The sequence below is a fragment of the Populus trichocarpa genome, chromosome 4 (assembly GCF_000002775.5).
Source record: "Populus trichocarpa isolate Nisqually-1 chromosome 4, P.trichocarpa_v4.1, whole genome shotgun sequence".
NCBI lineage: Eukaryota > Viridiplantae > Streptophyta > Magnoliopsida > Malpighiales > Salicaceae > Populus > Populus trichocarpa.
The window spans coordinates 10027409-10053137 of NC_037288.2; the positions used below are offsets into that span (position 1 = coordinate 10027409).

At 36.9% G+C, this 25729-nt stretch overlaps 2 protein-coding genes across 3 annotated transcripts in view; both read left to right on the top strand.

The window, feature by feature from the left end:
* The window catches only part of LOC18097640 (beta-glucosidase 12), an 83397-nt gene extending 78249 nt beyond the window's left edge, over nucleotides 1–5148 (top strand). Inside the window, exons 2-11 of one of the 2 annotated variants that reach the window (XM_052452323.1) lie at nucleotides 2171–2266; nucleotides 2388–2457; nucleotides 2581–2639; nucleotides 2732–2807; nucleotides 2944–3021; nucleotides 3149–3236; nucleotides 3399–3988; nucleotides 4118–4252; nucleotides 4359–4467; nucleotides 4593–5148. In XM_052452323.1, the coding sequence (XP_052308283.1) occupies nucleotides 2189–2266; nucleotides 2388–2457; nucleotides 2581–2639; nucleotides 2732–2807; nucleotides 2944–3021; nucleotides 3149–3236; nucleotides 3399–3988; nucleotides 4118–4252; nucleotides 4359–4467; nucleotides 4593–4869 (1560 nt within the window). In that variant the 5' untranslated portion in view covers nucleotides 2171–2188 and the 3' untranslated portion in view covers nucleotides 4870–5148. The remainder of the gene's footprint in view (nucleotides 1–2170; nucleotides 2267–2387; nucleotides 2458–2580; nucleotides 2640–2731; nucleotides 2808–2943; nucleotides 3022–3148; nucleotides 3237–3398; nucleotides 3989–4117; nucleotides 4253–4358; nucleotides 4468–4592) is intronic. The other variant, XM_052452324.1, reaches the window with a different exon arrangement.
* Nucleotides 5149–17930: 12782 nt separating this feature from the next.
* LOC127905218 (uncharacterized) lies at nucleotides 17931–23965 on the top strand. Its single transcript, XM_052452289.1, has 4 exons — nucleotides 17931–19029; nucleotides 19189–19502; nucleotides 19632–20257; nucleotides 20647–23965. The coding sequence occupies exons 1-4, from the start codon at nucleotides 17931–17933 to the stop codon at nucleotides 23963–23965; spliced, it is 5358 nt and encodes a 1785-aa protein (XP_052308249.1).
* The last annotated feature ends 1764 nt before the right edge of the window (nucleotides 23966–25729 follow it).

Sequence of the window (25729 nt, forward strand, 5' to 3'; positions counted from 1 at the left end):
TTTTAACATTTATGTATTCACGGTAACATAAAGACTGTAATTTGTCCTTTTTATTGATATTGAAAATAATTAATCTTTTATATGTGGATTCACACTAGCAATAATGACACTAACACGACCTTTAATTTATATACATTCCTTAATATATTATATGTGGATTCGATTGTGTAATATGTAACAGATTTACCATAAAACCCCTTACGTGCCAAAAAAGACTCTACATTACCAAATCTCATGTTTTACCTGCTTTTAATTTGGCTATGACCAAAGAGAATAGAAAACACATTCAATTGGGATGTGGCTGCTGGATTAAGTTGAAAGTAACCGACAAATCACAAGTACAAGAGGCTTGACTTGACTAATTCAGCAGAATTTAATTACGATGGAGGGTCTTTGTTTTAAAGTTATGTGATCGAATCTAGAGATGGGGCATTGAATTCAAGCTACGATAGCGATTCGTCTACCCTACAGGCCGCTGTCGAAAGTGGTCCTACGGATAATGTTAGAGCTTGAAAGTACGAAGAAATTACGAGGGAGCTGGTCCTACGGTGCCAATGGAGATATCCAAAGTCACCACTTTTGAATCACGCTTTATGCCTAGATTCAGTCTCAACTAGTTGAATGCTCGAAATCGATGACCAATGGAAAATTATACGATGGTTTTTTAACAAACAATATCTCAAGGCACTTTGCTTTGTAAATTAGAGTGTCATTAATTTTAAGATGACAATGCTTAATTAATTAATTAATTAGGTAAATAACTTAATAAATGAAAGAGATAGACATAAGATGTTGGAGACAACGTGTGCAATAAAAGTCAAAGAAAACTTATCCAGACAAGATTAACCTTAAAAGTATCTTTAAAGTATTTATGAAGTACGTTTCTCCACGTCAAAATACACTTCATTCTTCGTCAAAATACCTTAAGTTACCTCGCAGCTCATGGTTGCATTATTTAATATTTGAAAGCAAGCTGGTTTTTCAGTAGTCAACGAATCAGTTTCCTCCCGCAAAAACAAAACAACAAAAAATTCTTTTGAAAATATAATTTTTATTTTAATTTGTATATGACCAATTCTCTCAAAAATAAATTATATTTGTATATTTTTATTATATTAAAAAAATCACAAAAAATAGTCTTATATATTTGCATGCATTTTGAATTTAATAACTAGTTTATTAATATCATTAGAACTTGGTCTATATTTTAAAATATAAAAAAAATTATCTTATTCCTTTTTAATACATGAGATTACGAACTTATACATAAGATGTATTTTTTATATTAAATTCAAAATACAAAAAAAATCTATTTTGTTTTCTGTTAGTATCTGAAATTATAAACTTATACGTAAGATGTAATTTTGATATTAAATAAAAAGATAATTCCTTTAATTTTTATATTAGTATTAAAATAGTTAGGTTTTTTATATGATAAGATAAGAATTTTTTTATTAAAAAAAAGACTTTTCTTTGATCACAAACAGAACATCGATCAGTTAAAAAATTTTGAATATAATTTTTACTGGGGGAACTAATCTATTGTCTTCGTGGAAAAGTTGAAAAGGAAAGATTTTAGGAAGCCACCACCAAGTGGATGGGTGAAAACAAAGAGTCTATTGTTATGGGACCCGGCAGAGGCAGCTTGATTTTGTATATTAAACAACATGTAACGAAATTGTTTAATTTTTATTAGAGTATGTAAGAATATATATATATATATATATATATATATATATATATATATATATATATATATATATTGATTATTTGAAACTTCTTAGAAATTATGAAGTTGTGCGTTCTCACCAAGACAACAAAAAAATGGAGAAAAAGATAAGCATTATGAGATAAATTTGTCAAAGTCAAAGAAATTAATCCTTAATTTAAACTAATAAAAGAACAAAAAAAGTCAAGAAAATGCTGCTTGTACACGCTGGAAGTGCCCTATAAAATGGTTGTTCCATCCATGCCATCTTGCACCAAATTATCTCTACATCTTCATACATTCTATAGCTCTGTAACTCACCATCTCTCCTATCGAGGAAAAGGAAAAGCACAGAATCTCTGCCTCATTTACAAACTTGCGTTACATTCTTTTGTACCCAAACAATTAAACCTCTGTTTCACACACTAAACCCAAGCCTTATTTATCTAAGTGCCAGCTTAATTCAATACTTAGACTGCAATGGGAAGCATTGATGACTTCAGCCGTAATTCTTTCCCAGATGATTTTGTATTCGGAACATCCTCATCAGCTTACCAGGTACATACTCTAAATTTTGCTGCCTCTAGTGCAGTAATTAGGAGGGGACAACAGAACATTATTTAAAATAATACTAGTTATGTTAATTAATTTTTCGTTATTATTTTATTATGATATGCAGTATGAAGGTGAAACAAACAAACATGGTAGAGGACCAGCTATATGGGACACTTTCACTGTGGAACATACAGGTACCAATCTCTCTCATTAAAATTTGTACTTCCCTCGCTAAAAAGTTGAAGAGAATTATGTTAATGTCCTCAGAAAACCACCATTATTAACTTTAAAAATAATATTATTTTCAATGTTTGCAGAGAGAATAAATGATCATAGCAACGGAAATGTAGCTGTTGATTTCTATCATCGCTATAAGGTATGGGAGTTCTTCATCATATTTTCGTTGTGGTTAGCTATATGATGTATATAAGTGTGATTGTTCTTAAAACAAATTGATAAATGTTACAGGAAGATGTGCAAAGAATGAAAGAAATGGGAATGGATGCTTTCAGATTCTCCATTTCTTGGTCTAGAGTATTACCACGTAAGTTTTTATATTTTTTGAAATTTGTTCTTAACATAGTAATAGTAATGACACTAGCAGGATGTGACTTTGACATCTGTTGTGAATTTCCATTTGATATATAGCTTTCCATTGGATTTTTTTTTGGAAAATGCAGATGGCAGGTTAAGTGCTGGAGTAAACGAAGAAGGCATCAAATTTTATAACGATCTCATTGATGACCTCCTTAAGAATGGTTATAACCTTTCCCTTCCCTTCAATTAATCATAATATTTTGCCAAAAATTGATGCGAAAATTCTTATACAACAAATGGTTTATCTTGTGCGCTCCATCTGATTATATGATGTTTTGTAATATATAGGTTTGCAGCCTTACGTTACTCTCTTTCACTGGGATACTCCACAAGCTTTGGAAGATAAATATGGTGGTTTCTTAAGTCCTAACATTGTGTAAGTAGCGACCTTTCGTTAATTATGCTTCAAATATCCAAACTTGTTGTAGCTTCGAAATATTATAATCTAATCTGTCATTCTGGAGACTTTGTGGACCTATGCTTCTCTAAAATTTAAAACATTCCTATAAATTTTCTCACATAAAACATTGATTTCCAGAAATGATTTCCGAGACTTTGTCGACCTTTGTTTCCAAAATTTTGGAGACCGGGTGAAGAAGTGGATTACTTTGAACGAGCCATGGATGTTCAGTGTTCAAGGTTATGACATGGGCACGATGGCACCCGGTAGGATTTCTGTCGTTGTAAATGATCCACACCGATCCTTAAACACTGGTGCCACTGAAGTGTATACGGTTAGCCATCATTTGTTGCTTGCTCATGCTGCGGCAGTGAAACTATACAAGGAAAAATATCAGTCATGTCAAGGTGGACAGATTGGGATAACACTTGTTTCTCATTGGTTTGAACCTTACTCAAACAGTGAAGCAGATCAAAATGCAACCAAAAGAAGCCTCGACTTCATGCTTGGTTGGTTCATGGATCCTTTAACTAATGGTGACTATCCACGTAACATGCATGATTTTGTTGGTGGAAGATTGCCCGAGTTCACTGCCGAGGAATCTAAGATGTTGAAGGGATCGTATGATTTTATTGGAATTAATTACTACACAACATATTATGCTCAAAATATCGATGCAAATTATCAGAGTGTTGGATTCATGTCAGATGCTCGTGCTAATTGGACAGGTAACTAATGATTGATATCTTTTCTTTATTATTCATCTTATTTTTTTTTTCAATTACATAACATCAATTAGATGATGTTTTATGAATTATGAATTCATTAATTTACTTTGTTATTTCTTAATTTTGCAGGAGAGAGAAATGGAATCCCGATAGGTCCACAGGCTGGTGTAAAATGGCTTTATATTTATCCCGAAGGCATCAGCAGGCTTTTGAATTACACCAAAGATCTATACGGGAGCCCAACAATTTACATTACTGAGAATGGTATGGTTGAAATGAACGATCATACATTATGCTACATTGAAGTTTCTTAGTACTTCTCTAACACTAAGTATGTTCTTAATGCTTTATTTTACTGATTTGTTTTCAGGGGTTGATGACGTAAATAACAATGCTTCATCACTAAAGGAAGCTCTTAATGATCCCATAAGAGAAAAATCTTACAAAGACCACCTCAAGAATGTTTTGAGATCCATCAAGTGAGTTAATTTTTTTCATTTATTAACTAAAGATCATTGATAATAAGTTTTTTAATCTATAGCAACAATTATATTATTAAGTTACCACATCCGTCTAACTGGGATTCAATATCTATTTATTGCAGTGAGCATGGTGTTGATGTTAAGGGATTTTTTGCTTGGTCTTTAATGGACAATTTCGAATGGGGAAGTGGTTATGCTGTGAGGTTCGGCCTCTACTATGTTGATTACAAAAATGATTTGAAACGATATCCTAAACAATCAGTCAAGTGGTTCAAGCAGTTTCTTAGAAGAGACTCCCACAGTCCTATTCCACAGACGTATCCTCTGATTACTTCTAATGAAACGTCGAAAATTGAAGATAGTTTGGTTCGGGATGCTAAAAGGCCAAAAAATGCCTGAATGCCTTCGCCAGGATTTGAAGTCAAAGTTGTTAGCATCTGCAAAGTGGGATTTCACGGATGAAAGATAGAGCTCTCAGCAATATTAATTCAACAGAATTTGGTCACCACTTCATTCATTCAAGGCTGTGGTTAAGAATAAAAATTCATGGTTCTAGTTTTCCTTTGTTTTGTTTAATTATCGTTTCAGAATTTAATTTGATTATTTTACTGTTGTATCATTTTTTCATTCGATTATTGATTATGATTCGTTTAATAATAATACAATTCTTTTGCACCATCATTGTTTATGATTTGTTTACTATTTTTTTTTCAGAAAGAAAAATGTAATATTTGACCCTAAAAAAAGAAAAAGAAATGGATGATCAGTGAAAACGAATACAAATGAAATGGACAAACCAAAAATCAAACCCAGATACGAAGAAAGTATAGATTAAAAGTTTACGAAATCTCCATGATGACATATTAAATGGCTTATTTATACAATTTATCACAACAACATAATCATATTAAAAAATAAATTTACTCCAACAAAATTATTTGGCTAAGAAGATAGTTTAAGAACTTTAATCAAGGCTAGCAACCAAGCTTCATTTGAATCTTTAATTCCAATATGAGTGGAGGAAAAATCAAGCCCCAAACCTTTATGATTGCGAAGAACCCCTTTAATATCAACCAATTCAGGTTTGCCAATAAAAGAACCATCAACATTAGATTAGATTTTAGCATATGACATTCATGGGGAGACCATTAAATGGGAGATTTAATACTCTTATTATTTGATCATTGAACCATGTTGGAGAATAATATAAATCATATCTTGGAATCTTACCTAATAACTTAAGCTATTGGGTTGAGATGATTTTTTGACATGGTATCAGAGCCTTGATGACCAAACGGTCACAAGTTCGAATCTCATCATCCCCATTTATTTGATAAAAATTAAGCACAAGGTAATGTGGGTCTGTGCAAGTTTCAAGCCCAAATGGCTTTTACTTGAGTGGGTGTGTTGAAGAATAATATAACTCATATCTTGGAACCTCACCTAACAGCTTAAACTATTGAGTTGAGATGGTTTTTTGATAAATCAAACCATTAAGAGAGATGAACAAATCAATAGCACAATAAGAATAGACATTTAGCAAGAAATTCCAATCTTTGGAGGAACCAATCCTATTCCATACACCATAAAAAGAATTATATGAATTAGGTTGTCTAGGATATTATAAAATACTACACCTATAGTTGCCTGAATAAACACAATTACAATTGGTTTCCAAATTAGTTTATCATCAACTTCACTCAATAACAATATATTAGACAACTTATCGAATAAAGAATCAAATGAGTCAATCTATCTTCCTCTAAGAGCCATTCTCCATCTGAAATTTCATAACCATGAATATTCATCCCACATACCCATATTAAATAACGAGGAAACCTAATCTTCTTATACACTAAAAATTCTATGAAACTGGACAACGAGACAATTATCCCCATCCACACATCGCTCCGAAAGCTAGAATCATGATCATTACCAACCAAAAGACAAACATTAACAATCCTAGACCATGCACTACCATTGGAATTTAAACTGAGGGAAGACATATTTAAAGCTGATTCCTTATTATGAATATTGTAGATAATATCCTTCCATAATCATGAATCAAGCTCCCAAACCTCCAAAGCCATTTAAAAAAGCAAGGCTTTGTTTTTCACTAGTAAAAGAACCTATACCCAGCCCTCCTGTTTTCTTAGAAGAACAATAAAGATCCATTTAACATTGCATAATTTTTACCTCCCTCCTCACCAAACCAAAGAAAAGGTTTGATTTGTTGCTCAATATTTGCATCAATAGTGATTGAAATAAGGAATAAAAAGAGATAGTAGATAGGGATGTTATTCAATATTGTATAAAAGAAATTTAAGGGATCATGGGGTTTCTTAGTTGGTTTTTAATTCTTTAAGTCTCATTGCTTTAGATTTGTATATATAAACATTTATATCAAATTTTAGATTTTTGAGTAGTAGGTTGTCTTATGAGAAAATGAAATATAGTAAAAAAAGTAGCAAAATGGTTATCCAAAGACTTAAATGTTATCATAATAAAGATATTTATTATAGCATACAATTTATACTAGTACAATTTAAGGTAGAATAGAAAGAGTTGATGCAATAGGTGCCAAAGCTGCAATAGCAGCAGAATGGTTCCAAATTTGGTCACCCGTAGCTACAACAAAAGTTACTTTTTTCTTAGGCAATCTTGACATGAATAGTTTTATGAAATCATCATGGCAAGCTTTCCCGGTTGTTATATGCTTTTAGTGGAGTATTGTTGTTGTATATACTATTAGAGATTTCGATTGCACAACGTTTTGTCACCTTTGCATGGCATGGTTCCAAATGTTGAGAAAGCTCTGGATTTTCTTCATAAGTACGAATTGCAAACCCCGGTGTAATGATAAGTATACCGATATAGAAAAATAGTGTTGAGGAGATGTTTTTGCCAAAACTTCCCATGTTTTTTACAGCAATATATTCTGGTACTTGGATAAAAATTTGATGGATGCAAATAAAATAATATCACGCAAGTCCAATTTATAGGTAAGAAAATACTTCAAAACATTTTATTGATTTGATAGCATTGATTAATATCTGTATGTTAAGAGTTGATGAAATTCGTTTCAGGAAGTTAGTTATTGTTAAAAAAGAGAGTTTAAGCGGTTTTGATAGCAAAGTATTCAAGCGGTTTTTATAGCAAAGTATTCAAGCATAATTAAGTAATTATTATTTACATTTATCACTACCATAATATTTAGATTTACTGACGGAATTTTTCGTCGGTATTTGCATTACCATTCTGTTGGTAAAGAAATCACCGACGGAAAGTCTCCGTCGGTGAATCTTTCATCGGTAATTTTTTGTCCGTTGATAATAAAAAAATATTATTAGCGATGAATTTATTGACAGAAAAAACGAGAAATGTTTTTTTTCATTCCGTCGGTACTTCCCTCAGAAACAAACCGTATATAATTATGTCGGTAATTATTTAAAAATATATATATTTTTTACAAAACTATAAAATAATTAAATTAATATTAATCAACACTCTATAATACTCAAAATGCTTGGAAAAAAGAAGAAGAAAATCAACTCAAAAAAATTTGCAACAAATAAATAACACGAAAAAATAAATTCAACTAATAAAATTCATATGAAAAAAATTTAAAAATCTTATAAATAAATCAACTAAAAATTGATCTCATATAAAAAAAAATCCTATAACAACATTCATACAATTATTAAGAACAAAAACAATTAAAAATAAAATAAAAAACAAATATAGTGAAAAAAACACGAAAAAAAAGAATTGTTTTTTTTTACCTTAATGTAGTTGCAAGTGAAGTTAAGAAGAGAAAAAAAAACAAATTCATAAAGTATACTAATTAAAAAAAAAGAGAAGAAAAAATAAAAAAAGAGAAGAAGACATACCTAAGCATGGAGGAGAAGAGAAGGAGTTGAGAAGAGAAGGAGTTGAGGAGAGGAGAGAAGAGAAGAAAAAGAAAGACGAAGAAGACATACCTGAGCATGGAGGAGAAGAGAAGGAGTTGAGGAGAGAAGAGAAGAAAACGAAGAAAAAGAAGAAGAAGAAAGGAGACGGGACTGTTGTGAAATTAGGGCGTTTTACCACCGGTTTTACCGATGGATAATTAATTATTAATATTTTTAATAATTCCATCGGGGATTCCATCTATAATTTTTAATTTAATAAAACAATTTCAGAAACCGCCAAATATCACCGACGACTTTTCAATCCGTTGGTGATTTCGTATGTAATATTTAATTTAATTTAAATTTTTCATTGATGACTTTTCAATTTGTCGGTGATTTTGTCTGTAAAGAACAGTAATTAACAGTGCAATTGGGAAGTGAATAGTTCTAGAGCTCTCTGTAAAATACCGATGAAATGTTCCATCGGTGATTCTCTTTGTAATTAACATTATGAATAGTGTTGGCAGTTTACCAATAATTTTACAAACGGAATTACCGACAAAAGTTTAATCATTCCGTTGGTAAAAATGGCACATCATCTTTTTTTGCTTTGTTTTAATTATTTTTTTCCCACTGTAATTCTCTCAGTAAATATTGAGAGAATATTTCCATCGGTAAAATCCGTTAGCAATTTACCAACGAAAATATTCCCTCGGTATTTCCGTTTGTATTTATCGATTTTATGGTAGTGTATAGAAAGACTAATTATAAGAAAAAAGATTAGTAAATTTAGAAAATTATTCAATAAGTTCATTGTCTTAGTATAATAGCATAATCCAATTAAAGTGTTTACAAATTTGTTAAAATTACATTGTTTGGTGATCGATTAAATGTCTTGGGACATTAGAAAATCGGTGACGAGAATTCATGTCTCTGGACATCAAAAAAAAAAATCGGTAACGAAAAGTCATGTCTTTTGGACATTGAAAATCATCGATGAAGTATTGAGTTAATTGGACATTTAATGTTAGCGTAAATAATTTCTAATGTAAATGAGAAGCAAGAAAATAAAATACATCCATGAAAATTGTTTACGGAAGTATTTGATTTTGTGAATTTATGAATATTATGAATAAATTGGAAAGATTTGAATATTGATTCAGGATGTTATATAGAAATGTAAGAGAAGCATTCGAAAGGGGACCCAACTTCTAAGGAGCTTGTATAGTAGGAGCTTAAGGTAAAGGTCATCTCCCTTCCCTAGCTTGTAAACTATTAAACTATTTTTATAATGTTAGTTGGATTTATATCTATATGTGATGTGAATTATCTATTGATCATGAAAACTTGTGCCTATAAGGCAAGAAATTAGATATAATGTAAAATCGACTGCAATGGTGGAATTATAAAAAGATGTGTCGAAATACTTGTTTATGATTTATTAATCGACCCCAATAACGGTAACACATGTAGGTGCTTGAAACCGTTACATGACTAGTTACCTGGTAATGGGTTGTGGAACTGGTTACCCGATAATGGGGCTAATGCTCGGTAATGAACGGATGAACTAGTTACCTGGTAATGGGACTAGTGTCCGGTAAAGGGTTGTGGAATTAGTTACCCAGTAATAGGACTAGTGCCCGATAATGGGTTGTGAAACTAGTTACCCGATAATAGGGCTAGTGCCCGGTAATGGACGGTGGACCTAGTGCCCAGTATTGGGCGGTGGACTCAATTACTGGTAATGTGCAGAAGAACTAGTTACCCGATAATAGGCTAGTGGCATCACTTTTTCTAATGACCGGGATATGTAATTTAAGTTAAATTGACGTGTGTGGTGTTAATATTATCACGATGACTGATTTGACGAACTATAAATGGAATGTTGGATGAAACCTAATTGTTAAACAAAAGTAGTAAATTGTGTTTATGTTATGGATTATTGAAGAAATAAAAAATAAAATTGATGAAGATTCATCCTTGTGAAGGATAGAAGACCGTATCATTTGGAAAGTAAGAATAGAAGTTCATTGATCATAGTAGGTGTTGTACAATTGAGGAATTCAACGGTATAGATGTGATGTATTTTAAATTATTTGATGACTTGTAATTGATACAATTTAACAATCGTGTACTATGCACATGGAGGATGTCAAAGAAATTATGACTAATAATGTAAATATGTTGTATTGATGTTTTGTGTTGTTGATGACATGATAAAAATTTAGTGGTAATTATAACATTGTAATAAAATGCTAATAGCAGTGATGAAACGACGTACGACAATAACTACCAATTGTTCTACCTAATGTACGAGATCATAGAGGGCTTGGATTAAATATTGAAGATGCACAAAAACAATTTGTTATAATATTTAAAATCTAAAGAAAATGAATTACTAGGGTTAAAATTTTTGTATTCTAGATACGCGGTATTCAATAACAAGTAAGTTGGTTACTATTTAGAATGATGTGAGAAAGTAAATGAAGAATTGTATAATTAGTCGGTCATATGAGTGATGGATAATGTAATTTGGCCTTCATGATGGTGGCCGAATGAGATTAGGTTGTTGAATTAAATAGATTGATTAATTGATGTATGTATGGTATTCATATTACTTGAAGATGAAACTAATATGAATATTGTGAAAATGATGGTAGATTCCATGATAAGGGGAGATTTTACAGAAAATCTAAAAGAAACATTGGAATGTGCCAAAATTGGCACAAGAAATATGTAAGTTGAATATATTTATAAGCCAAAATTGGACTAGAAACATAACTAGTTTGACAATTTATATGGATGAGCTATAATAGGTATAATAGATGTTGGGATTAGAATTGACATAGAGATAGAGAAAGAGAGAGAGAGAGAATCACATGATAGATGTTGTAACCCATTTTTGGGTCCCCACAAAATATATATATAAAAATATGTATATAGCCAAAGGAGGTTAAGAAAAAATAACAGGAGGCAGAAGAGCTCAGAAAATGGTTGGAAAATTGGTCAATGAGGTTAAAAATACAAAGATTGGATTTTTGACAGTATATTCTTGAAGGAGGAGAGCCCTGTTGAGAAGGAAAATTTGAAATTTGAGGAGAAAAGCCCAAATTTGGATGTTTATGGACTTAATTTGATTTTTAAATGAATTTATAGGGGATTTGATTGCAAGAAAAATTGAGTTTTAAGTCAATTTGGGCTTTAATTAGAAGAAATTTAAGTTCTGGGGCCAAAATATATTTTTTAGGAATTTATTAGGTCAAATCAGGGGCCTAATTGCATAAATATTGAAGTTTAAGGGCCAATTAGGGACTTAATTGAGAAAATCCGAAACCAGGGACCAAATTGGAAGAGGCGCGTAAATGGAGGGGCTGGAATTAATTGATTCAGGGGCCTAATTGAAGAAATTAGAAGTTTTTTGATCAATTAAGGGCTCAATTGCATAAATCAGAGGCCAAGGACCAAAGTGAAAAACGCGGCCAACAAGAGGGACGGAGACCGAAATTGGCAGGGATGCAATTAAAGAAAGAAAAGATGATTGAGGGCTGATTTGAAATTTGGCGCGTTTTGGCGCCACATTTAAATGAAACGGCGCGTTTTCTCCAAAACGACGCCGTTTCATACATTCAAAAACAAAAAAAAAAAAAGAAAAAAAAAGAAAGAGCAGAACGGTGTCGTTTTGAACGACACTGTTCATCTTCTTCCCCCGATCACGCAGCGGGGAAGAAGGAGAAAGGGAAGCTTTAATTTGAATTTCTGCCGGCCACTCTCTCGCCTGGAGCCCACCGACCGGACACAATGGCCGACCAACCACCGCGCACCACCCACCGAACCTCGGCAGCCGCGCCCAATGGCCGACCAGCCGGCTGCTCCCCCACGAGAGCTGTAAAAAACAGCGTCCTTGGCCTCTATAAATAGAGGCCAAGAACGCTGAGAGCAGGGGGGGAAAAACAGAGGAGAAAGGGGAGAGAAAAGAAAAAAAGAAAAACAGAGGAGAGACGGGGAGAAAAAACGAAAAAACAGAGGAGAGAGAGAGGAAGAGGTAGAACGAAGGAGAGAGAAGGAAAAGAGGGGAACGAAAAAACAGAGAAGAGGAATGGGAAGAGAGGAAGAACCAACCTGAAAACAGAAGAAAAAAAGCAAACCGAAAAAAACAAAGAGAAAAGGAGCAACGGGGAGAACGAACCAAACCGCCGGAAACAGTCGCAGCACCACCAGCCTCCGCCACAGCGCCGCCAGAAACGCAGCAAGCCACCGCCTCCTCCGCGCCAGGTAACCCTTCTCCCTCCCCTATTCTGGCGTTTCTTTATTTCCTTCTCTGCATGCAGAACGAATAGCGTTCTGCATGCAGGGGCGGGGGGAAATTAATTCCCCCCGCCCGTTTTGTTGCTGGGCCAGGCGGGTCCTGGCCCAGCCCAGTCTTCTGGGCCGGGTCTGGCCCAGAAGAGAATTTTTTTTGGGCCGAGATCGGCCCAGTACTTTTTTGGGCCGAGATCGGCCCAGTACATTTTTGGGCCGACCCGGCCCATCATGGTTTTGGGCTGAGTCCGGCCCAGTGGTTTGGGCCGACCCAGCCCGATTTAATATTATATTTATTATATATATATATATATATATTATATTTTGTATTATTTATATATATATATATGAAAAAAATTATAAAAATTTGCAAAAATTATAGAAAAATATATGTGATTTTGTTGTAATTTTATTATTATATTTTGATTAATATTGGTTGGTATTTTATATTGTAAAGATACAAAACCCGGTATTAAAATACCCGGTTTTCATCAAAACATCAAAGATTTTCAAAACAAAAAATGTCTTTTGCTTTCAAAAATTTTCTAAAAATATCTTTGAAAATATTGTTGATTTTTCGGCATTTATTTTATCAAAGTGGATTAATATTTGGTTGTATTTTTTACAAACCCAGTATTAAAATACCCGATTTGCGTCAAAGCGTACAAAAATACATATTTTTAAAAAATGTTTTGTTTTAAAATACGGCCTAGTCTCTCCAATATATATATATAAATATTATAACATCATATTTTCACAACAAAAGAAATTTCAAAACAATATATGTATTAGCATGCATTTTTGGCTTTAATAACCAGTTTATTCAAGCCATGAGAACTAGGCCAATATTTCAAAAATTCTAAAAAATCTTTTTGTCTTTGGGATTACTAATTTATATGTAAAACGTATTCTTGATATTAAAAATATGTTTTTTTAGACATTAGAACGGTTAGGCTTTACCCGATAAGATAAGGACCTCCTTATTGAGGAGGACTTTTCTTGAACCGTAGATGGACCAACAACTAGGAAACACACGAAAACACCTTAAATTTTATCAGACAATAAAACGATGCAGCTTACCTTAGGTAGGGCGTATTTGGGGTGCTAATACCTTCCCTTTACGCAACCAGTCCCCGTACCCGATCTCTGAGACCAGTTAGGGTTCCTAGTGACCAAAATACTAGGTGGCGACTCCCATTTTTCACTGCTAAGAGACAACGAATTCCTTGTCTCCCCACATTAACCAGATATATATATCCCCCATCCTTTATATTATTTTTGTGGGTGGACGATCGCCGCGACGTCGCTCACGTGCGACAGAATGGCGACTCCACTGGGGAGCTTGTGGACTAAGCTTCGTTTTTGTCTGATTTGTTTTTGTTTTTGTGTTTTTATTGTTAATATGCCTTTCCTTTTGTTACCTGCTTATACGCTTTAAATATTTCTACACATATTGTTCATGCATTTATAGAACTGTCTCATACATCTTATAGAACTGTCACATGCATCACATACTTTGATTATTGAGAGCACACACAAACTTTAAGTTAAGTGGGGGACTAGCAGCTTACCTTATGACTGTTAGTCAAGGTTTAAGTTTGTGTAAACCCCAACTCTTCGCTGAGTGCTTAGACTGGTAATAGTTGGTACATGTGACCATCTCATTGCCTACAAGCCCCCATATTGCCTCCACGAGGGCAATCACTGGGACAGCAAGAGACCCTTTTTAGAGACTGAATAGCCAACCTACCCTCTTCAAACACAAAAGATTTAGAACCAGGCTATAGGGTGTATGCCTCCACAAAATACATTTTTGCATAACACAACCTAAACCATAGAGTATTTGGTTTTCAGGTCATTTTGAAACGATAAGATGGCCATCATTACCAAATTTACTACTGTGGAATATGGGCAGAATTCTGAATTGTCACAACTATCAGAGGGAGATTGCTCTAGATATGATGCAAGGAAGCTTCCAGTAGTCAAAGACCTGAATTGTGTAGTATATGAGATGAAGAGAATATTGGGCCATAGTCAGAATATTGATGAGGTGGCATTTTTTGGGAAGTATGGGCGATTATTGGAAATTGCAAAGATAGGAGTATTGAATCCAGCAATTAAAGCTTTGATTAACTTTTGGGATCCCGATTACAAATGCTTTTCCTTTGGAAATGTGGATTTGTGTCCCACTATAGAGGAATATGGAATGTTGATGGAGTTTCCCAAACACCTGCACCAAGTTTATTTTCCTTTAAGAAATGACAAGGTGATTCCTGAGTTGTCGAAATTATTGAAGATTCCACATCTGAGCAGATTTTTAGAGAAGAATGGCAGCGGTTTAAAGTGGAAATTTTTGGAGGTTGAACTAGAAAAGAAAAAGGAGCAGTACGTCTTAGTGCTAGAAAGAGACAGGTTAATCGCTCTGGGGATCTACGGTCTCGTGTTATTTCCAAGCTTAAAAGGGGTTATAAGTCTAGAAGCTGCTGCTGCATTCGTGGAATATGAAAATACTCATGTCAACCCTACAACTGCCATATTAGCTGAGACCTTGCTGACCCTCAACCATTTTAGAAAAACAGGGAAAGGCGCAGTAAGATGTTGTACTCAGTTATTATACATCTGGATGGTAAGCCATGTTGAAACCAAGAAGCCGATCTTTAATAATTTTTGGTGGTTTAACCAAAAACCTTTGAAGATAGTAGAGGAAGAAGAATGGGGAATCCTAGGTGATCAAGGTTGGATGAAAAAACTGCAAGAGTTACCTAGTAGCAACTTTAGTTGGAAGGCCCCTTGGGTTAAATCAGTTGATGTCATAGTAAGTTGTGGACAGAAATGCTGGGTACCTTTAATTGGGATCACAGGTTATGTCAGCTACGCTCCGGCTCTGGTGATAAGACAATTAGGTGGCATACAACACATCCCAAGAACTGTGGGACTTGCTGAATTTTCCGGGTTTTTTAAGGATCAATCCGCGCGAGAAGTCCTTGAAACCATCAAACAAGATTGGAGCCAGTTGACTCTAATTCAAAAGGAGTCAGAAAGTTTGAGAGACCCTAGCTCAAGTGAAGGATATGAAAAGTGGAGGAATTTGACCCCGATTGCCGCTCCGAAAAAGCCATGTTCTGAAGATGGGCCTTCACGAATTAAAGAAGGGTCATTGAAAAGAAAAAAGGTCAGTAATGAAGAAGACCTTATGGAGCAAATAGAAAGGCTCCAAATAGAATTGGGAAAGAGTAAGGGAGATAAAGCAGCATTAGAAAGGATGATGATGGAAGGAGATAAAAGCAGAGTGTTTCTAAACAAACAGCTCGAATCCAAAGATGCGAAAATAGGGATGTTGGAGCTGCAATTGAGCAAAGGAAAGGCCGTAATAGAAGAGTCTGAGAAAGAAAGAGGAAGACTGATTTTGGATTTGATGCAAAGCAGCTCTGAGTTGGAAGCATTGAAAGCCGACTTCGATGGCTATCAAGAGAATGTTGAGTACAATCAGGACAAATTCTTGCATGTTAAAGCAGAGTTGTTAGACCGAATTGAGAAGTATGATGAGTTAAACAAGAAATATATGATGATAGAAAGTCGGCTAGCTGAATTACAAGAGTTCGAAAGAAAGGGGAATGAAGAGGAGGTTTTGAAGGCATATTTGGCAGCTAAGAAAATTGAAATTAGAATGTTGAAGGTGAAGTTTGACAAAGAACGAGAAAAGGTGAAACAGTTGACCAACAGGTTGGAAGTTTCAGAAAAACATAAAGAACAGATCGACACCAACAACAATACCTTGAATCGGAATAACATGTTGCTTATAGAGAAGATGGCCAAGGTAGATGAGCAAATGGATGAAGCTGCCATTCACGCACGAATTATTAGAGCCAATGCTCGAAGGGTGGGAAGGGACATCTTTCGTTATCGACAAAGCTTGGCTGAGACAGATGCCTTTTTAGAGAAAATTGAGAATCGAGGCCTCGCTTTCCTACCAGTGGCTAGAGATATGGATGAAGAGGAAGATTGATGTATTTCTCTTTTTATTATTTTGTACCCTCTCTTCAAGAGATGTATTAGCCAATATTAATGAAAAGGGGCTTTGACCCATCTTTTATAAATATAAGCCTACCAAAGCAGCAGCTTGAGCACAACTACTCCTGATAAGGAACGTGACAAAAAGAGTCCATGCCCATTACACAAGAGGAATGTTGGCCATCGATCGTTTTTTTTTTAAAAAAAACAAGTTTCTAAGAGTATTCATGCATTGTTTCTTTATCATACATTCATTTACATTTTTTCATGCATCCCAGACCGTGAAACATAGGTCCCACATCCAAAATCCACAACACCCGGTCTTGAGCGAGAATGGAGAACGAAGAAAGAGCTCACTTAGAGTCACATTATCAGACCGAGTTGGAGTCTGTAAAGAATGAAGTTTCTCGGCTAACCGACTTACTTGAGCAGCTTCTAAGGGCTAAGAATGGGGAGGGAACATCACCACGACAGCTTGAAGGAGCGCCAGCAGTTCACATTCCTCAAGCATCTCAAAACCAGGGGGCAAACTCGGCCAATGAACAACAGTTTGTGCCTATTACTCCTATCCTACCACCTCATACTCCAGTCACTGTTGACCTAACAACGGAGGGAGTCCCGGATAATAGGTCTCCCAGTTTGATAGACCAAGACAAGCTATTTGCTCTGGAAGAAAGATTAAGGGCAGTTGAGGGTAATGACTGGTTTGACCCTATGCGAGCAGCCGAAGTATGTTTGGTACCAAACATCGTGGTACCAAAAGATTTTCGAATACCAGAGTTCATTAAGTATACCGGTTTGGAATGCCCAAACACTCACCTTCGATCCTACTGCAACAAAATGGCGGAAGTAATCCGTGATGATAAAATGCTAATCTATTTCTTTCAAGATAGCCTAGCAGGATCCGCTTTAAGCTGGTACATGAGGTTAGACAGCATCAGGATCAAGAGCTGGAGATACTTGGTGGAGGCTTTCCTCAAACAGTACAAGTTTAACATGGAAATCGCTCCTGATCGAACAAGTCTAATGGCAATGGAGAAAAGGAGCCAGGAGTCAGTAAGGGCTTATGCGCAAAGATGGAGGGATGAGGCAATGCATGTCCAACCCCCTTTGATAGAAACGGAAATGGTGAGCTTGTTTGCCAATACCTTCAAAGCACCTTATTATGAGCACCTAATGGGTAGCTCCTCTCAACATTTCTATGATGCGGTACGCATAGCTGAGAGGATAGAACAGGGGATTAAAGCTGGGCGAATAGCAATGCCAGTGGAAAAGAAGGGCTTTATTGGAAGAAAGAGAGAAGGCGATGTTAACAATCTGGAAGACGGGTATAAGGGCAAGAAAGTAGATTCCCACAATCCACAAGTACCTACCTCTCAATTCTCACGCATAAACTTTAACCAATCTTTTTCCCCTAATCGAACAAATAACCAATCAAACTACCAAAATCACTACCAAAGACCCCATACGAGATACCCTTCAGAACAACTACCACCGCTACCCATGCCTTTGAAGGACATGTACGCCAAACTTTTGAGCATTGGGCACATAGCTCCTATCCCTATACTACCATTACAACCACCATTCCCAATTTGGTACAAGCCCGAGTTAACTTGTGAGTACCATGCGGGTAATCCTGGGCATGGGATTGAAACCTGTTACGCTTTCAAGAAAAGATTGCTGGAGCTTATTAAGATAGGATGGGTATCCTTTGAAGACAAGCCCAATGTTAATTCAAACCCGTTGCCTAAACATGCCTCAAGTAGTAGTGGAATAGGCATGATAGAAGTTGGAAATCAATGCAAGGTGCTGAAGGTGTCTATGGAAAAGATGTACTACATGTTAGTACGATCAGGATTTCTAGAGGCAAATATGGAAGGCCATTCGGAGGGAGGTAGTTATTGTGAGTTCCATGGAAGAGATGGACACTATATTGAGGATTGCATCGAGTTTTGCGAAAAGATTGCAAAAATGTTAAAAATGGGGCAATTGAGAATTGAACCCATGGAGAACAGGGGTGAGGTGAGTATGATGGAAGGTCAGATGGAGATGACAGGAGTATGCAGGGTCCAACAAACAGCTAATGGTCCCCCAAGGCTAATCTTGGTTAAATCGTCCTACACAAAAGGGAATCACAATGCCATGCCTTATAATTATGGTTATGCCTCCAACGTTCAAGCTCCTCTTCCTTTGTTCCAGACTGAGATAAGTGGGCTGACCAGGAGTGGTCGTTGCTTTACTTCCGAGGAGTTGAGGAAGGAAAAGGGTAAAGAAGTGGTAGATCTTGACAAAGCACTAGAAGTTAATAAGCCAGTAACAGAAGAGGAGTCGAATGAATTCCTGAAGTTGATCAAGCATAGTGAATATTGCATAGTAGATCAACTAAAGAAGACTCCAGCTAGGATCTCCCTTATGTCCCTGATACTCAGCTCTGAGCCGCATCGAAACGCCTTGCAGAAGGTATTGAATGAGGCATATGTACCCCAAGACATTGAACATAAAACCATGGAGCATCTAGTGGGAAGGATCCATGCAACTAATTACCTGTACTTCACGGCTGATGAGCTTGATGCTGAAGGTACCGGACATAACAAGCCCTTATACATTACGGTTAGGTGTAAGGATTGCCTCATAGGAAAAGTACTCATTGATAATGGCTCGGCCCTTAACGTGTTGCCAAAGCACATGCTGGAAGAAATGCCGATCGATGAATCCCATATAAAGCCAAGTACTATGATGGCCAGAGCGTATGATGGCTCGCCTAGGCCAATAATTGGGACTTTAGAAGTGGAGCTATATGTGGGACCACAAATGTTCCTAGTAACACTTCAGGTTATGGATATCCACCCTTCCTATAGTTTGTTGTTAGGAAGACCTTGGATTCATGCAGCGGGGGCAGTAGCTTCCTCATTACACCAATGCCTGAAGTATATCATGAATGGGATGTTGGTAACTGTCAAGGCTGAGGAAACAGTATCCATGATAAAGAATGTAGCTGTGCCTTTTATCGAAGCGAATGATTGCAAGGATAACAATATCCATGCCTTTGAAATTATGAACACTGACTGGGTGCCGGAGAACACAGTGCTAAGAAGGCCAAGGATCTCAGAAGCAGCAAGGATGGCAAGTCTATGCTTTTTGAACCGCGGGATCCCATTTCAGTATAACTTTATTATCAGGATACCAGAAGGGGTTAATCTGGCAAGGATGAAAAGTGCTGCTCAAAAATTTGGGTTAGGGTACCAACCTAACCAAAAGGATTATCGGTGGGCTGCTGGTCGGAGAAGGGCAAGAAGGATGGCTAGAATTAAAGGAAGAGAGCCTGATGAAGAAAAGATAGAAATCCCTCCCCTTAGCGTGTCATTCCCAAAAGCTGCATACATAATGCAACATGATAAAGAAGCCGAAAGCCTTGATCAAGAGCTGTCAAACATGAGCATAAATACCTTGGGGGAAAACAAGGTGGAAGGAGATGACATGAAGACAGTAGCAAGAAAGGGAGACGAAGCACTCCCACAACTGACGGTCTACACCATAGAAGAAGTCTCCGCTAAGACCTTTGTGCGCAAGTTGGCTCAAGACGAGAAGTTTCAGAATTGGGTGACCCAAGAAGCTCCAGTGGTTTTCAAAATGTAAACCAATTTTGTTTGTCTTAACATGCTTTTGTCATTGCTTTGTTTGGTTTTCATTTATTTTCGCTAGTCGACAATTAAGGCTCAATTGTCGGTTAGACTTTATGTTTGTCATGGAGCCCACTTTTTCTTTAAATAAATTGTGAGATCATGCACTTTTCATAAATTGCCTTCTTTTTTATGCATTTACACCAAACACTTCCCGCTTTCAGGAATCCTGAAAGCGGATCTCCTACAACATCACATATATTTAGCATCAAGAATAAATGGCCAAACTTGAACGAGCATGTGGTAGCTATGGAAGAAGAAGAATGGGATGAAAGCAATATTAGTAAATTCACCAGGCTAGTAGAACAACAGGAACAAACTTGGAAACCTGCTGCAGAGGAACTCGAAACCATCAATGTGGGTAGTGATCAGCTCAAGAAAGAGTTGAAAATAGGTACCTTAATTACTTCTGAACAAAGGATAAAAATGATCACCCTATTACAAGAATATTCAGATGTCTTTGCTTGGTCCTATGAAGATATGCCTGGTTTGGATACAAATATTGTAGCACACAAGATACCGTTGGAAGAAGGCTGTAAGCCAATCAAGCAGAAGCTGAGGAGGGCCCACCCGGATGTCTGGATCAAGGTCAAGGCAGAACTCGAGAAGCAATGGGATGCTGGCTTTCTAGAAGTAGTTAGATATCCACAATGGGTATCTAACATTGTTGTGGTACCTAAGAAGGAGGGGAAGATTAGAGTATGCGTGGATTTTCGGAATTTGAATAAAGCTAGCCCCAAGGATGATTTTCCTCTACCACACATAGATGTTTTAGTGGACAATGCTGCCCGGAGTTCCACATATTCCTTTATGGATGGTTTTTCAGGATACAACCAGATAAAAATGGCTCCGGAGGATAAGACGAAAACAACTTTTGTCACACCGTGGGGAACATTCTGCTATAAGGTCATGCCATTTGGATTGAAGAATGCAGGAGCAACCTATCAAAGAGCAATGGTGACTTTGTTCCACGACATGATGCACAAGGAAATTGAGGTGTATGTAGACGACATGATTGCCAAGTCTAAAAGAGGAGAAGATCATGTTGAAGTTTTGAGGAAGTTGTTTGAGAGATTGAGGAAGTATGAATTAAGGCTCAATCCTGTAAAATGTTCATTTGGAGTTAAATCGGGTAAGCTGTTAGGATTTGTGGTAAGTGATAGAGGTATAGAGGTGGATCCAGATAAAGTAAGGGCCATCCAAGCTATGTCATCCCCTAAGACGGAGAAGGAAGTAAGAGGATTCTTGGGAAGGATAAACTACATTGCTCGGTTCATAGCTCAGTTAACAACGACGTGTGAACCAATATTCCGACTACTAAGGAAAAAGAATCCCGGAACCTGGAATGAGGAGTGTGAGGAGGCATTCAATAAAATCAAGCATTATTTGCAAAATCCACCTTTACTGGTCCCTCCGGTATCGGTAAAACCTCTAGTATTGTATCTAACAGTGACTGAAGCAGCTATGGGATGTGTATTGGGTCAGCATGATGAAACCGGAAGGAAGGAAAGAGCTATTTATTACTTAAGTAAGAAATTCACTGAATGTGAGTCTAGATACACGGAGATAGAAAGGCTTTGTTGTGCATTGGTGTGGGCAGCAAAGAGGTTGCGGCATTACATGTTATACTATACCACTTGGTTGATTTCAAAAGTAGATCCTCTGAGGTACATTTGTAACAAGCCATTTCTCTCAAGTCGAATTGCAAGGTGGCAAGTTCTATTAGCAGAATATGACATAGTATACATGACAAGGAAAGCTGTAAAAGGAAGTGCAATCGCGGACCATCTGGCCGATAATGCTGTTGAAGATTACGAACCTTTGGATTTTGACTTCCCTGATGAAGATATATTGTCAATAGAGAAAGAAGAAGAGAAGACAGATTGGTGGACAATGTTTTTTGATGGTGCAGTGAATGTATATGGTAACGGGGCTGGTGCGGTAATAATCTCTCCTGATAAGAAACAGTATCCAGTTTCGGTTAAACTACATTTCGAGTGCACCAACAACACAGCTGAGTATGAAGCTTGTATCCTTGGTCTAGAAGCGGCATTAGAGCTGAAGATAAAGAAGTTAGATGTGTACGGAGATTCAATGTTGATTATCTGTCAGGTTAAGGGGGAATGGCAGACCAAAGAGGAAAAGTTGAGGCCGTACCAGGAATACCTGTCCACACTAGCAAAGGAATTTGAAGAAATTAGATTCACCCATCTGGGAAGGGAGGGGAACCATTTTGCAGATGCTTTGGCCACGCTAGCTGCTATGACTACCATTGATCTCAAGTGCAAGGTACAACCGGTACACATTGATATTAGAAACGACCCAGCTCACTGTTGCTTAGTTGAAGGAGAGATGGACGGACAACCTTGGTATTATGATATCAAGAACCTTGTGCAAAATCATGTATATCCGGTGGGAGCTTCCAAAACGGATAAGAAAACCTTGAGAAGGTTAGCTGTAGACTTCTATCTAGATGGAGAGATTTTGTACAAAAGATCATTTGATGTAACCCTACTAAGGTGTTTGAATGAGGAAGATGCTAGAAAGGCATTACGGGAGGTCCATGAGGGGATTTGCTCAACCCATGCTAGCGGGCATATGATAGCAAGGAAAATCCAAAGGGCTGGTTATTTTTGGATGACACTAGAGAAAGACTGTATCGACTATGTCAGGAAATGTCATAAATGTCAAGTTTACAGTGACAAGGTCAATATGCCACCAGCTCCTCTGTTTAATCTAATATCTCCTTGGCCATTTGCAATGTGGGGAATTGATGTAATTGGTCCGGTTAACCCAAAAGCTAGCAATGGGCATAGATTCATCCTTGTGGCTATTGACTACTTCACCAAATGGGTGGAAGCTAATTCGTATGCCCATGTAACACAGAAGGTAGTGAAGACGTTCATAGAAAAGGATTTGATTTGTCGATATGGTCCTCCGGAAAAGATAGTGACAGATAATGCACAGAATTTCAATGGCAAAATGATAGTGGAGCTGTGTACTAAATGGAAAATCAAGCATTCGAATTCCTCACCATACCGACCAAAAATGAATGGCGCAGTAGAAGCCGCCAACAAGAACATCAAGAAGATTATTCAGAAAATGGTAGTCACATACAGAGATTGGCATGAGATGTTGTCATTCGCTCTTCACGCATACCGCACTACAGTTAGGACCTCGACGGGAACCACTCCATATTCTTTGGTGTACGGTATGGAAGCAGTGATGCCTTTGGAAGTAGAAATCCCGTCGTTAAGAGTATTGATGGACTCCGAATTAGAAGAGGCCGAGTGGGCCAAAGTGAGATATGAGCAACTGAACCTGATCAGTGAAAAGAGGATGGCTGCAATATGTCATCACCAACTGTACCAGAAACGAATGGCCAAGGCATATGATAAGAAGGTTAGACCGCGGTTGTTTCAAGAAGGGGATCTAGTATTGAAGAAAATATTGTCACTACCTGGAGACGATCAAAGCAAATGGGCACCGAATTACAAAGGTCCTTACATAGTAAAGAAGGCATTCTCAGGAGGAGCACTGAAGTTGGCTAGAATGGATGGAGAAGACCTAGCTCGACCTGTGAATTCTGACTCTGTAAAAAGATATTATGCTTGATGTAGGCTCCTAAATCAATAAAGCAAAGTTTGGCCATTGACTTCTTTCTCTTTTGCATTGATCTCACAACAGTCATTTTTGCATGAATCCCAACAGTGCATGTCTTGTGTTATCTCATTTAAAAAGTTTAGCATCGGCTGAACGAATTTCTTCTCTCTATAAAAGCCTATAGATTTTAAAAACCAAGCTAAAACATTTGACAAAAGCATGACAAAGAGGCAATGACAAGTCATACATTTTGGAAAAAGGACTATTTGAAGAAAGTCAGAGATTTCTTCTCCAAGAATATGATCGGAGGCAACACGAGAGAGGAATCCAGCATACGACTTCAAAAGCAAGCTCATGTTAAGAGGGAATCTCATGAACTCGAAGAAGATGATGGGGCCTATGTTTCAAAACCAGGTACGAATGCATGCATGGCATTTAATCATAAATCATTGCATATATGTTTTTTTTGGATCGTTACAGGAGGAGACCTTAATACATTCCAACAAAATTGAAGACGAAGAAAAAATCATTGAGTTGATTCTAAAACAACAAGAAGAGAAGATAATAATGTTCAAACCCTGCCATCAGGAAGAGCGACATCGAGCAAGCGGTAAAAGGGAATCGCCAGAGGGGACTCCAGGTTAACCGATTTACAAGATAGATTTTTTGGTTTTTGATTAAAGGAGATCGCTAGAAGGGATCTCATTATTTCAGCTTCGAATAAAAGGGAATCGCCAGATGGGATTCCAAGTTGTCTTAGATCGCAAGAGGGGATCTTGTATTTCGACATTGGTCAAAGAAGGTCGCCAGAAGGGACCTCGCGTATCGCTTTGAATAAAAGGAATAGCCAGATGGGATTCCAAGTTAAAGGAGATCGCCAGAAGGGATCTCGTGTTTCGCTATTTGAAGGTCACCAGATGGGACCTCGTATTACCTATTGGAAAAAAAAGAGGAATCGCCAGATGGGATTCCAAGTTGATTAAAGGAGATCGCCAGAAGGGATCTCGTGTTTCATTATTTGGAGGTCGCCAGATGGGACCTCGTTTTTCATGAATAAAAGGAATCGCCAGATGGGATTCCAAGTTGATTAAAGGAGATCGCCAGAAGGGATCTCGTGTTTCACTATTTGGAGGTCGCCAGATGGGACCTCGGTTTTAATGAATAAAAGGAATCGCCAGATGGGATTCCAAGTTGACTAAAGGAGATCGCCAGAAGGGATCTCGTGTTTTGATATTTGGAGGTCGCCAGATGGGACCTCGTTTTTCATTTGAATAAAAGGAATCGCCAGATGGGATTCTAAGTTGACTAAAGGAGATCGCCAGAAGGGATCTCGTATTTCGCTATTTGGAGGTCGCCACATAGGACCTCATATTTCGTTTGAATAAAAGGAATCGCCAGATGGGATTCCAGGTCGATTAAAGGAGATCGCCAGAAGGGATCTCGTATTTCGCTATTTGGAGGTCGTCAGAAGGGACCTCATATTTCAACATTGGTTACAAGGAATCGCCAGATGGGATTCTAAGATTTTTTGTTAAAGGAAATCGTTAGAAGGGATCTCGTATTTCAATATTGGTTAAAAGGGAATTGCCAGACGGGATTCCAAGTTGAGTAAGCAATATTTATAGATTTTGGTTTAGAGAGATCGCCAGAAGGGATCTCAAGATGATAAATTTTGATCATAGTTTTTGAAGTTAAGGAGGATTGCTGTAAAAGACAAGTTTCAGGTCAATCAAGCTTCAACCAGATCAGTTTTGGGAGTTCCGTTTAGGGTTTATC

What these genes read in the sequence shown, in the direction of transcription:
- LOC127905218 (XM_052452289.1), top strand. Translation starts at nt 17,931, where the DNA reads ATGCCAGTGGAAAAGAAGGGCTTTATTGGAAGAAAGAGAGAAGGCGAT. An exon ending in TGTTCCTAGTAACACTTCAG is followed by an intron (nt 19,503 to 19,631) that starts GTTATGGATATC and finishes GTAACTGTCAAG; the next exon opens with GCTGAGGAAACAGTATCCAT. An exon ending in AAGTTGGCTCAAGACGAGAA is followed by an intron (nt 20,258 to 20,646) that starts GTTTCAGAATTG and finishes TAAATTCACCAG; the next exon opens with GCTAGTAGAACAACAGGAAC.